Raw genomic sequence first — 14,214 nt, 5'->3', positions numbered from 1 at the left:
TGCCACTTGTAACATTATGCTCAGTAAAATAACCACAAGTGTCCGGCATATATATCTTTAAACAGCCTTGTTTCTGCATGGTTGGTCATGACTGTCTTTAAGAATCTGCTTGATTTCACGTTTCAACTTCACGCCATTATTCGTGTATCATGAGCTTTCGCTTTTGATCAAGCTTGTGTAGGACTACTTATACGTCACTTTATTGCCTAACATCGTTGCACTGCTGCCCCCTGTAGGCTTGCGTCTGCATGGCAGTGCATGGCCTTTTAAGAAACAGACTCACTGGCAAATCCACAGACCTGAGCTTGTTTTTGTCTGTTTAGGTCCAACACTGGGGATAGACGTCACCCGACCATTCGTAGAGAGGAGGAGTTAGATGATGATCGGTTATCCGGAGAGTATTACAGTGGAGAGGAGTTCTATGAAGATGATGGCATGCTCTCTGGAGACAGGTACAGTTATTTGTACTACCTGCACCACAATCTGTTTACTTCAAATCACTGAACAACAACATCACGTGAGTTGATGGCCATCTTGACTTCTTTTGTTCCATTACTATACTTGTAGTTAATTTACACAAGTATATTTGTGTAAAAGTAACTAACTATACTAAGGTATAAGTACCTGTAATGTACTAAAGTAAACTAATTAATTTGGAACTAAATTTGAAGTTTACAGAAGTAAACGTTCAAGAATCCTCATAAAGTCTATATTAACTAATCTCTATACAATGCGTGTACTAAGTATACACTTTTATTTTTATCTCATTTTACAGAAGTATTCTAAAGTTATATTCAAAGTACACTATTTTCGATACTATCAATGTAGTAGGTATTTACTTCTAAGTACATAATACCATTGCCTAACACTTGGGTAATTCACTAGAACTTGATCGATAAAGGAAGTTGAATGTTTATCTTTTTGTCTCTAAGATACATAAATGTAATGCAAGTGAGCAAACATACTTTGTATTATAAACCTGATCATAATACTACACATGTGGATTCATTAAGGTTATCCTTTACACTGTTTACTTCTGGATCACCAACATTATACAGTTGCCCAAAGAAAAAGTACTGTACTTGAAGTACATTTCATAAAGTGTACAACAGTGTTTTATTTTAAACTATAGTATGTTAAACGTAACTATACAACATACATTTTAGTAATAAGTTCACTTGAATATACTTTTGCCACAGGATGTCAAAAGTACATTTCCAGGATACTATTTCAATTTTACTATTAAGTAAGTATATTCATAGTACACTTGAATATACTTCTTTCTGCCACACGGGATTTCAAAGGAAACTTAAGTTATACAAGTTAAATTTGAGTATTGTCTCACAGTACACTTGAATAAATTTATTTTTCATGAGTGATATCATCTAATAATACAAATACACATTAACTTTAAAGGTATCCGAACAGCGACACAGAGTATGAGACTCCAAAAGGTTACCATCATCCTGACGGTTACTACGAGGATGACGAGCAGCCGCTGTACCGCGGATCCAGAAGGTCACCAAAGAGACGACTACTTCCTGCCACGCCTCAAGGTAGAACTCGCTGAACACGAACACGTTACAGGGCGTCCTTCTCCGGGCTTTAGAACTTTCAACTGATGTGTGTTTTTTGCGGCCCACGCTCAGCTTGTTCAGGGAACAGGAGGCCATCTTTCAACTTTGAGTGTCTGCGCCGACAAAGTAGCCAGGACGAGCTTCCACATCAACGTACCGCTCTTCCCCTCCACCTTATGCAGCACCAGGTAAATAACGTGTGGCTGGAAGTGTGTCTTGAAGAAACCTTGACAATACATCGAAAAAAAAAAGCATTTCAATCCTAAATATAACCTGGAATAGCCTTTATTTAAAAAAAAAATTTAAGGGATCAAACTTCTTTTTTTCCTGTCAGTAATTTTCAGTTGTAAGCGGCTTGTTGCCCTCAGGCTAACTGGTGATGTTGAAGTGTTGCTATTGTTTTTGTGACGTTTTTCAATTTGAAAACATCTTCATGGTCAGTTAAACACCCTTTGGTCATCGCTGTATTTCGATTTTGTGCTTTTCCAAGTGGTATGGAAACCAAGTTTACATTAATATGTGTTTTACGTTAGCACTTAGCTTACATGAACATGTAGCTTACGTTAGCATTTAGCATACGTAAACATGTAGCTTACGTTAGCACTTAGCTTACATGATCATGTAGCTTACGTTAGCATTTAGCATACGTAAACATGTAGCTTACGTTAGCATTTGGCTTACATGAACATGTAGCTTACGTTAGCATTTAGCATACGTAAACATGTAGCTTACGTTAGCATTTAGCTTACATGAACGTGTAGCTTACGTTAGCATTTAGCATACGTTAGCATGAAGCTGTGTGTCCATTAAAACTTTTAGCTAAATGAAAGTGTTATCTCTGTACATTTTACCATTTCAACATTAAAACAATGTCTTGTATTTTCATCGTATCGGTTTGTTATATATCGGAATCAGAAACTTTTATTTCCACTTCTATTCTTCTGGCTTGTGCACGGATAATAAAACACTCGTCTTCCTGGTCCATCAGGTCATGGCTGTAGCAGGTCTGGACTCCAGCAGAGCCCACCGTCTCTCCCCAACCCGGTCCACGCGCTCCTGGGCGACGCCTCCTGCCACCCCTGGAAGTAAAGACCAGTCTCCCTACTACACCCCCCTCATCCGCGTGGACCACCCCCACAGAGGAAGCGTCGGTGGAAGCCAGGTGTCCGTGCGCAAGAGCTCGTGGTACACGGACGACCCGGACTTTTGCCAGAGGACGTTCTCGCCTGTTCACCTGCAGGTGCCGCCGGAGTTCCACAACCAGTACCACCAGAAGAGAGGCAGCGCTACTAGCCTTGTGGAAGCGGTGAGTTAAGTGACTATGGAAGATAGATGACCAGTGTTTGTGTCTCTGTGTTGTAAAGGTGTGTTATGAGAAAACTAGATTCCTGCATCGTAAAGTGAGTGGTTTAGTTCAGAGGTCAATATAGTCGTCCCTCGATATATCACAGCTTTCTTCATTTCACAAGGTACTGAATATAGAATATATGGTAGAGAGTTGCAGTAACTAACTGCAAAAATACAGGTGATTTATTTGAACGGGAGGTAAACTTTATCACAATCTTAGTACTTAGTGTAACGCAATAATTACACCCACTTTACCCACTTTACTCTTGGTGCCAAATGTACGGTGAAATCCCATGGTGCCTTTCTTCACGCCGCTCTACTTAGTGACGGCTGGTTGGTCACTAAAGTACTGTATTTCAATACTACGTCTTTGTTGCTATGTTAAAAGTAAGTAAGTAAGGGGTCACAAAGCGCTGTAACAATCAAAAACAATACACAGTTTAAATATATACTTTAAAATACCAAGACACAAAGTGATTAGCTGCGATTAGCAGCTGTGATTGGCTGGCTGGGCGGCAAAGCATTATGGTAGCCTCTCGTGTCACCTTTACTGAGAAGGTTGTTGAGAGGGATGGGGCCTCTTATGCAATGTTCAGTTTGCTAAAATAAATAAAGTAAAAAGTAAAATAGTTACTACTTCATAGATTTAATGTATTATTGAAGTTTTCAAAACGTTTAACCCCCTTATAAACAATCTGTGTTCGATCACATGTTCAGTGACTCATGCGTCGTGTCCCTCACAGGTCTTGATTTCCGAGGGTCTCGGCAGATACGCCAAGGATCCCAAATTCGTGGCGGCCACGAAGCACGAGCTGGCGGACGCCTGCGAGATGACGATCGACGAGATGGAGAGCGCCGCCAGCCACCTGCTGAACGGCGGAATCACTCCCGCAATAAACGGCGTCAACGTGTTCCCCGTCCTCGCGCCGAGGGACTACGAACTGCCGGACACCACCGCCAGCTACAGCGACGAGGAGCCCGAGGCGGAACCCAGAGCGCCGTACGAGGAGGACCTGGCCGACGAGATGATCTGCATCACGACTTTATAGCAGCGGCTGGATGATGCGACGTTGTAAATGGTTTTAAAAGAAAAAATGCGTCTGACCAAAAGAAGTGCCTTTCAGATCGGAGAGAAAAGGCATATAAAGGGACACAAGTCCTGTTCTCCTCGGACCTGGAGTGGACATTTATCTCCGGGCTGATCCGAGGACGGACCCGGGTGAGGAGGAAGGACCAGGGGGACGTGACGGGGAAACATTGGAGACGGACGAGTGATGACAATCAGATGTACGATGTCATTACCTCAGTCACTTTATTACAGTTCGGCATATCACGCAAGTCTTCACAGACAGAAAGAAAAAAATCCCTCCCTCCGTCGTTCAGGCCCCTCGTCGTCAGAAGCAGGTCGTGGATCCGCCCAGTAGAGTTTGCACTAGAATACGCAGGAACTCAACTTTTCTCTTTTCCAGCATCATTTTGAGGTTCAAAAAAAAAAAAAGTAATTCGTAACCAATGCACTAGCGAGCAGGTTTGTTTTCAACTGAAGAGTCTATTTCACAAAGATGTAAAGTGTACGATACACCTGGAGAACCTTTGTAAAGAGAAGCTCTATCTTTTGTAACCGAAGAGACAACAGCAATATGGACCCTCGTGATTCCTATTAGACCACAAACCAGAACTTTTCGGTTCCGGAGGACGATTTGCCTTTTTTTTTAGGTTCATCTCTGCTATCGTTTATTTTTGCCTTCCGCTCGTGTTTTATGCACAAATTATGCAAAAAAAAAAAAAAACGTTCGATTTCTTGCTAAACCACGTTTTTCGTGCATGCACAACAAATTAAAAATGCATATTGCATTACACATGCTGCTTTTAGTTTAGTGCCCCCCCCCACCCACCCCTTAAAAAAATGCCTTTCTGCTGCTGAAGAGCCGAAGAAAATGGGTCATTGATCCCGGCGATGATGGATCAGTGCTGGTGACGCTGGAGAGAGGCAAAGCAATACCCCGCCCCCCCCCCTCTTCTCGACAGCACACCTCGCCAGGTGACAACATATCATTCACTGTATCGTCTTCTTTGTCGTCCCGCAGAGGAGCGTTTGGCAAAAAATAAAAGATAAAAACAGGGTTTGCTGAAGATGTTTAACCGGTTTGACGATGCATTTCAAAAGTCAGAGAAGAAATACTTGCTTGAATCACTTCTCATGGTCATCGGTGAGTGTTTGATTTGTGTACTGCTCCGTCGTTCCACTATTATAATGTAGGTTTTCCATTTCGTGTGCACATTGAAAGGGCTCTTTGAAATGTTTGTGAGTTTGAAAAAGAAAAAAAAAAGAAAAAAAAGAAGAAGCAAATGTGTTCCAGTCCTGTGGTGGAGATTTTAAAGGACCAACGCACATAACAGGCACATTGTTCTATTCGTAGCAATTGATGAACTGAAGATATGCATTATTTTGTAAAAGTTGTGTTGAACTAAAGATGAAAAGACCTTACTTTTACCTCATGTCAGGGATTCCTGCAGAAAAGAAAAAGATTTGTTTGGTTCCGTACCAATGATATTTCAATATTAGCACATTTAGCTGTTTGTCTTTGCACAAGTACATGTATAGTGCTTTGGTTCCTTCTTTTTCTAAACAGGTTTGTGTATTAAGGTGAGACGATTTTGTACTTTTTGTGACCGTGTGTATGGTTTAGTGGATTCTCTCTTTGTCACCTTACGATGCTGGGATGACACATATTTTCAAGGTGCACTCTTCCTCTGTCTGCGAGTAGAAACGATAAAGGTGGAAAAAGACTGACTTTTACCAAAACAATTGGCTTCAGCGTTCACACGAGATCATGTCCGGCTCTCATCGTCTCCACGAAGATTCTGTAAAATATGTACAAACGTTTGAAAAAGATGATAATGTTGATATTTGCTCCTTAATGTTTTTACTCAGTACACATTGTTTGATTTGGTAGCAAAATGCTTTAAAATAACCTTAAATGGGGTTGATTTTTTTAAAAACATTTTTTTTGTATGTCTGTTTTTATTTTGACTTTTACTGACATTTAATTTTGTATTGATCATCAAATAAATTTATGCGGAAATTACTCTTGTTTTTTTTCTGACTTTAGTTTTCATACAAGAAACGTTTTTTCAAGGAGTATAAATGTTCTTCATGGTCTTCAACGTGTGGTTCCTGCGGAGGGTCTAGGATGGAGACACTCTGCTGACTGCTGACTCCACGGTGGTCGCAGCTTCTGACTCCTCGTCCTCCACCCAGGGGTCTCCCCCACACAAGAGGAAGGGAACCGCATACCTCCTGAACTGTAGAACCAAGACCACCATTATTGTATATTAGTCTCCACCAGATGGCGCTGTTGCTGCAAAACATGTAGACCTGAAGACGTTTTCATTACAGACAAGAAACGGAAAATCAAATTAAGGTAAAGGCGTTTTTGTTTTTCTTTCATATCGATCTTTTTTTTTTAACGAGTATCCACTCTAAAAGTGCAAGATAGTATATAAATATAGAGTTAAATATTGGTGTTGTTACGATTTAAATATCTATCCAAATAGCTTATCTATATTGTGGTTATTAAAATACTGTTTTATTTTTTACTTTTTTTGAAACGACTACAAAGCGTTAACATTCCTGAAGGTGTTTACAAACTAATTCGGTAGATATATATGTAATTTGCCGGTTGATAATTCCCAATTAAGTGCATTTTAAAAGTTAATCAATTTCCGTTGCGGGGGTTTTTATCCCCTTTTATTTTGAAGTACTTCCTTTTCGGAAAAAAAAGCGCGCACTTCTTTCAAACAGGAAAGGCGAAACTCAATTGAGGTAAAACGTATATTTCTTTATCGCTATTTCTTTTGTTTATAGTCTACATTTAGTCATATTTCTCCTAAACAAAGAGTTATATATGTAATTCAAATATTACAATATGTAATATTTGGTGTTATTACAATTAAAATATTCATCTAAATAGCTTATCTATATTCTTGTTATTAAAATAGTTTACATGAATGTTTCAGGTGATTGTTTTTTAACTTTTTTTTTATATTCAAACCATGTACAAAGTTGTCAATGGTGGAACATAAAGACTCTGTAAACACATGAAGTCAGCGGATTAGTGACCTGTGTGTGGATTTACAGGACCTGCTTGTTTAAGTAGATGTAGATGATGGGATTGTACGCCGTGCTGCTCTTGGCCAAGTAAACAGGCACAGTTCCCACGAGGGGATGAAGAACCACGGCGGGGTTGAAGACCACCAGCAGGGCCAGGCCGGCGTAAGGTAACCAGCAGATTAGAAACGTCAGAACCATCAGGATCACCATGGACGCCACCTTCATCTCTGCTTTAGCGACCGCGCCTCCTTCCACACACGCCATCTTCGTGACCTGGAAACACATTTGAACGTTTTTTAATTCCTCAAGAAGGTCAAATGTTAAGACCATCTGGTGAATTTAAACATTTAATAAATAAATATCCTCAATAGCAATCAATAAATTATCATCGTACTTATTTAGTCACTTTAGTTACTCAGTTTAGAATGATTGTAATAAAAGATAGTAAAATTGAATATAGTAATTAAACCCCTTTATTCTAATTGTTTCTTTTAGTTTAACTATTAATGTTGACTCTTTATTTCTTGATTGAATTTCTATTTGATGTTGTCAACCTTAAATATAATTTATATTCACGGTCAGTTTGTTCTTGTTTACGTGAAAACATTTAAACTATGCTAAAATATTATCGTTAAAGGTGGGGTAGGTGTTCTTCAAAACATTGTGAGCATTTCACAGTCCTTTAATTGGACAATTATTTTAGTAAAATCTTTAATTTTGTGTCAGTAAAACATTTCAATGAAGGGTATCAGATGTGAGGTGGTAGTGAGAAGTGTTTCAGGATATTATTTTCGAATTTAATATACAGACATTCAAAGACAATATTTTTCGTCAAGACGGATTCAAACTTTCTTGTTGTTTATCTTTAAACTGAACACAATCCTAGTCTACGGATGTGTATCAGTCTTATCAAAATATTGAATGGCACCATCATAAGAACATTTTTATATTGAATTTAAAAAGCTGCAAATGTAAAAATATGAATTAAGGAATTTCTATTTTCTTATTATTGGAAATAAAATATCAAACTTTATGTGTAAAAGAGACAATTTAATTTGCCACTTTTTTACAAACATGTTTTATATTAAATGTAATGTAAAATATATATACAATTTCAAAAAAATAGTTTATATTTAATTAGAATATCAAACTCTGTGAACAAAAAAAGATAATTCAGAATCAAAATGTTCGATTAAAAAAATAAAATTAAAATAAAATAAAATTAATAAAAAATTATAAATTATTATGATATTACTTGTGTTATGTCAGGGTCAAGGTGATGCCCAAAAACAATCAATTGTTCTAATAGTTTTATCCCTTGGGTTGTATCGGGTGACCTTGACCCTGAGATAGCACAAGGGTTAAAAATATTATGTTTATAATTCTCTGTGATTTTTTCAATTGTGTTGATATTTAAACTGAAAACCCGACAAAGACGTATTTCGAGGTGGTACCTGGTGCAGCGTCCACAGTAGTTTGGAATACGACCCCAGGATGACGAGGAAGGGAACAGCAAAGCAGACAGCGAAGTAGGAAAGGATGTAGGAGACGTTCCGGGGGTCCCTGCTGTGCCAGTCCGGGGCGCAGGACGTCCCGACTCCTTCCAGCTCGTATCTGCCCCAACCAAACAACGGAGGCAGGTTCCACGTCAAGGACCAGGACCAGGAGAAGAGGATGCCTGCCAGCGCATGCTTCTTCTGGAAGGAAAACGGTCCCAGAGGCTTACAGACCACAAACATCCTCTCCACCGCGATCAGGGCCACCGTGCACAGGGAGGTGATGCCTGCGACCACAAGACGCGACACAGACCATAATTCAAGTTAAAATTATCGTTTTTAGGAAAGTATGTCAGTGGCATCAGAACATTGAATTATTGCATTTTAAACTTGAAAAAAACTTTTTTTTTTATTGAATTAAGTTATTGATTTATTATTATTTAAACTAAAGTTGTTGTTGTTTTTTTATCGAATGTTTAGAATATAAATCTTTTTTTTAACACACTTTAATATCCTAACTCCAATTATTTAATGTTTAGCCTTTGAAATTCAATACATAAGTAAGTCAGTAAGTAATTTTTATTTGTATAGCGCTTTTCCAGACCAGGGTCACAAAGCGCTTAAACAATCAAAACAATATTCAATAAAGTATATACTTTAAAGATCAAGATAAAACTGATAACACAACAGGAGTTCCAGAAAATCAAGGAAAAGCCTGAACAAATAAAAACGTCTTAAGATGTAGTGTTGGTATAAAAGTGATAACATTTTATCGTTGAATTTAAAAATAGTACATTTTTGTTTTTTTAAATTATTGGACTTACATGTTTTGTTATTCTTTTATTTTTAAAATATTATTTTAAAATCCATTTTCCCAATAAAAACAAATGCAACATTTGAATATATTAATTATTAAATGATACCTTATATAATAAAACGTTAATTTGTTGAAAAACATTATTCAGTGCTTAATCAAAACATTTCAATAATTTCTTCTTTTTTTTATTGAATTAAGTTATTGATTTCAATTTTTTCTATATTTAAACTAAAGTTGTTGTTTTTTTATCGAATGTTTAGAATATACATCTTTCTTTTAACACACTTTAATATCCTAACTCCAATTATTTAATGTTTAGCCTTTGAAATTCAATACATAAGTAAGTAAGTAAGTAAGTAATTTTTATTTGTATAGCGCTTTTCCAGACCAGGGTCACAAAGCGCTTAAACAATCAAAACTATATTCAATAAAGTATATACTTTAAAGGTGAAGATAAAACTGATAACACAACAGGAGTTCCAGAAAATCAAGGAAAAGCCTGAACAAATAAAAACATCTTAAGATGTAGTGTTGATATATTAGTGATAACATTTTATTGTTGAATTTAAAAAATATTAAATTTTATTTTTTTAAATTATTGGAATAACATGTTTTGTTTTTCTTTTATTTTTAAAATATTATTTTAAAATCCATTTATCCAATAAAAATAAATGCAAAATTGTAATATATTACATATTAAATTATACCTTATATAATAAAACGTTAATTTGTAGAAAAACATTATTCAGTGCTTAATCAAAACATTTCAATAGAAAAAATATATTCAAAGTTCACACAAAATGTAAAATAAAAACAGCCAATATTCTGATGTCCATACTGTTCCTCTCACCGAATAAGGACACGGCGAAGCCCTCCATGACACAGCCTGTCCTCCCCAGAGAGAAGTACCCCTGGGCGTTGTTGACCACAGACAGAACCCCTCCGGTCATGGCCGTGCCCAGGTCTGCCACTGCCATGTTCACCAGAGCGTAGTTGAGCGGCTGCCTCAGCTGCCTGTGCATCAGGGACACGATGATCACTGTAGCGTTGAGGACGATGGCCGGAATGGTGAAGAGAGCCATGATGGTCGCCAGGATGATGAACCCGCCTCGCGACAGGGGGGGCTCCCCGTTTGTGCCCGGGTACGCAGTAGCGTTGGGGTACATGTCTGCATGCAGGAGGAGCTGCGGTAGAGTCCGGGAGACAGCCCACCTCTGAAGTGTCCAAGCCCCAGATTCCATCTGAGTCTAAATAAGTCCCTCAGGTCTGGATTTAAAAGTGTAATTCCTCTAAATGATGATCCGTGATCCCTCGCCCCGCGCTTGATTATTAGCTCGCTGATGGACGTGATTACGCTTCGACACTTTTGCGATTGTCGGAGGATTACGTTGTGTACTTCTAGTCCACGTTTTAACTAAATGAGGTACACTTGACTAGCATATCACCTTTAGCATCCTCTTTGTTAGGAGTGTGTATTGACAAGAATCTGATACATAACGATACATAAAAGGAAGAGAGGCAACGATACGATGCATTGCGATACCCTCTAAACAAGGATACATGTGTAGTGTTGTCGAGTACTTGACTCTGGTGTTGCAGAATTTACAGACCACATGACTCTTGACAAAGTCGTAACTATTTTCATTTGTTTTAAAACCAAAATACGTCCAAACTTTAGCTTTAAAAGCTGCTGGAGTCGACTGTATCCTCTTGTCCTCAGTCATCACCGGGATCTTGCAGGATTTAATGGTTTCATTGCCATCAAGCAACCGGAAGTTTAATTGCAACACATGAACACACAAAATTAACAAACGGTGATTTGCATTTTAATAGTAAATTAAAAATACAATTATTTTACTTTTACACACTCTTAAAAATAAAATCGCTACAGTGCGGTTGATGTGGTAAAACTATTTCACGATTTCACCGTCCTTTAGAAGAAGGGGACGTAATGACTGCTGCCATCAAGCACCTGGAAGTGTAATTGTAACACAAAAAGTAACAAACACTGAATATTTGCATGGTAATTGTATAAAAAAAAATAAAAAAGATTTATTTTATTTTATACACATGTTAATTAAATGGAATAATAAGAGAACTATGATGAAAATTGGATATGATTTGAAAGTAAAAAAAATATTAAATTATTTTGAATACCGTAGTATTGTGTAGGAAAAGATTGCGATATTATTAATACACACTTGAAAAATATAAACTATAAAATAAGTATTATAAAAATGGAAACAGTGTTTTATCGTGGAAAAAAATCCAAAATAAATCAGTGTTGCAAAAGAACTTATCCTTACTAACATAAATCAAGCTTACTTTACATAACTATCATAAATATTTCACGTTTAAAAAGTGTGTACTCTTCCTTAACTGGGAGGAAAATAAACATTATTACCTGGTCTAGAAAAGCGCCTCTACAAATATTACTTACTTAGTTAATGTATCTTCAATACGCTTCTTCTTCTCTCCTGTTGAACCTGATTTCAGCAGCATTTAGCTTCGTTAACTAATGTACTTTGTTCATGAGGTCAACAGGTGCTTTTTATGCAACTGAGTCAGACGGTTATTTTAGGACTTTGTTTACATCTCGTCACCAAACACTAAGATGTAGCGATTGACAGCGACTCAGATGTAGTCGAGGTGCTTCTTAAGCTGCAGGAGTTACGAAAAGTTCAAGAAAAAACACGTGTCCGACGCTTCACCTTCTAAGAGGTTTATGTCCAATCAAGTCAAGCCCCGGATTACAACGCCGTGTGTGAGGAGATCAACTCAAGAAGTCTGGCACAGATTATTCTGGTTCAGGTCTGGAAGGACAGAGTCCTCTGAACACTTTTACTGCCCTCCATTTTCTTCAGGATTCTGACCCTGGACCGCTGGCAGAACAGAACCTTGAGGAGTGAAGCAATGATTACACTTGAGGGAGAAACTGCCTTTTCAACCTCCTGTGATTTAAAACTCAAGTCTCCTTGGAGTTCCACTTGAAATTCAGAGACGGGAAATCTTCATTTAAATTTAGATTAGATCTTGTACAGATTTTTAATACGTTGTTAAAGTGCGGGTGAAGAGGTAAACACAACTTTTAACCAAGTAACTCTTCTGAATATTCCACCCTGGATGGTGTGTTTCTTTTTGATTTCAATCATCCTAAATCTTTTGTAATCAATTATAAAACTCGGATTTCTTCGGCTCGATCTGGACCGCCGGCGGGCGTTACCTGAACGTGTGAATTAATTCTTCAAACACAGCTGTTCTGCACTCGTTCTCAAGCTGCCGTTAAACGCTGCTCAAAAACCAACTTCAACAAAATGCCTCGTAGGTTAGAGTCTGCGGACCGCGACTCTTAAGGAAGCCGGTCTTGTAAAACTATCAAGGTAGATTTGTGTCTTTATTATTACATTTAAAAAGAATTACTTCGTAACATATTGAATATTACCAATAAAAAGAAGATTCTCTTTAAAGGTTTCAAGCAGAAATGTGAAAGTAAAATCTGCTACGTATGAGATAGCTTGACTATTAGCTTATGCTAGCTGTCACTGGTTTACAGCAGTTAGATTAAGTACCAGATATTCTGAGTCTGATCTACTTTCTGATCTACTTTATTTTTATTTTTCTAGAAAATACAAATTAAAAATTTGTAATGAGATAATTGGGCTCTAGTTAGGATTAATTCCATTTCAGACTAGAAGACTAGGGTGAAATTAATTCATAATTACAAAGATAACCACAACAGAAAAACTATCAAAAAAAGCATCAGCTAATAAAAACACATAGCCAGTTAGCATCAGCTAAAAAGTGAAAAACAGAGCTAGCTAGGATAAGCTAACAAATGAAAACTGAGCTAGCTAGAATAAGCTAATAAAAACACAGAGCCAGCTAGCATCAGCTAACATATGAAAACAGAGCTAGCTATCATCAGCTAACAAATGAAAACAGAGCTAGCTAGCATCAGCAAATAAAAACACAGCCAGCTAGCATCAGCTAAAAAATAAATAAACAGAGCTAGCTAGGATAAGCTAACAAATGAAAACTGAGCTAGCTATAATAAGCTAATAAAAACACAGAGCTAGCTGGCGTCAGCTAATAAATAAACACATAGCCAGCTAGCATCAGCTAAAAAATTAAAACAGAGCTAGAACTCCTATAACTGCTTGCATTTGACTCAGACAGAATATCTTCGCCGTTGCCTTAGAAAAGAGGGAGTGGAAAGATGCCGTTCATCTTTATTTCTAGTGAATTGGACAAATTGTTTGGACAAACGTCTTCCTTCTAATCTGACCTCCAAGCTCCGTCCAACCAGTGACTTCAGTTCAATTTGACGAAACACATGGTTTTGTGGATTTACTCTCCAGAAATAAGGACTTCCGTCAGCAGCACCGGGATGGAGAAGTTTTCTCCTGCGATGCTTAATTCAAAGATTGGAGTCGTGTGAGTTGACAGGCCGGAGAAGCGACTGGAGGATTTTTTTTTTCTCTCCGTCATCCAACACCAGCCTTATCGCCCACTCGCAGACACTACAGGCTCCTCGCAACTTTGATGTACGATGCAATTACTAAACTAATAAAAGCCTCAAGTCTGAGCAGCGTGTGTGCTTCCATATGGTCACGCGATCTTGAAGGAGAACTTGTGTTGACCGCCACAACATCTTGTATATACTGATCCACTTCCATAATTCCATGTAACCTTTGATTTAAAAATGAATATTTTCCACCTGTCCTGGGTCGAGTTCAAGTCAAGGAATCCCTGAAAAAAGGGGAATTCCCGACACTTTGATCTGTGATGCAACGCTAAGAATACCTCGAGCTAAAGGTATAAAAACGTTTGTCCTTCTTTGTTCGCATCACTGCAAGAAGGTCC

General features: G+C 37.8%; 2 protein-coding genes across 2 annotated transcripts in view; one reads left to right on the top strand and one right to left on the bottom strand.

Moving 5' to 3' along the window:
- Window positions 1-5,451, top strand: part of cacna1da (calcium channel, voltage-dependent, L type, alpha 1D subunit, a) — a 57,102-nt gene extending 51,651 nt beyond the window's left edge. Inside the window, exons 45-49 of the mRNA XM_087801193.1 lie at window positions 324-452; window positions 1,417-1,556; window positions 1,650-1,765; window positions 2,566-2,883; window positions 3,668-5,451. Coding sequence (XP_087657319.1) covers window positions 324-452; window positions 1,417-1,556; window positions 1,650-1,765; window positions 2,566-2,883; window positions 3,668-3,973 — 1,009 coding nt within the window. The 3' untranslated portion in view covers window positions 3,974-5,451. The remainder of the gene's footprint in view (window positions 1-323; window positions 453-1,416; window positions 1,557-1,649; window positions 1,766-2,565; window positions 2,884-3,667) is intronic.
- Window positions 5,452-6,113: 662 nt separating this feature from the next.
- On the bottom strand, window positions 6,114-10,466 carry LOC148070273 (parapinopsin-like). The gene is made up of 4 exons (XM_087800353.1): window positions 10,202-10,466; window positions 8,493-8,821; window positions 7,069-7,311; window positions 6,114-6,230 (listed from the first exon to the last, which is right to left on the bottom strand). Exons 1-4 carry the CDS (start codon window positions 10,431-10,433, stop codon window positions 6,114-6,116), a joined length of 921 nt encoding a protein of 306 aa, XP_087656479.1. The 5' UTR covers window positions 10,434-10,466.
- Between the last annotated feature and the right edge of the window lie 3,748 nt (window positions 10,467-14,214).

Source organism: Callionymus lyra, chromosome 10 (assembly GCF_982586985.1).
Source record: "Callionymus lyra chromosome 10, fCalLyr1.hap1.1, whole genome shotgun sequence".
NCBI classification, from domain to species: Eukaryota; Metazoa; Chordata; class Actinopteri; order Syngnathiformes; family Callionymidae; genus Callionymus; species Callionymus lyra.
The sequence above is the reverse complement of the archived record's forward strand: the minus strand, read 5'-3'. Positions and strand labels throughout refer to the sequence as shown.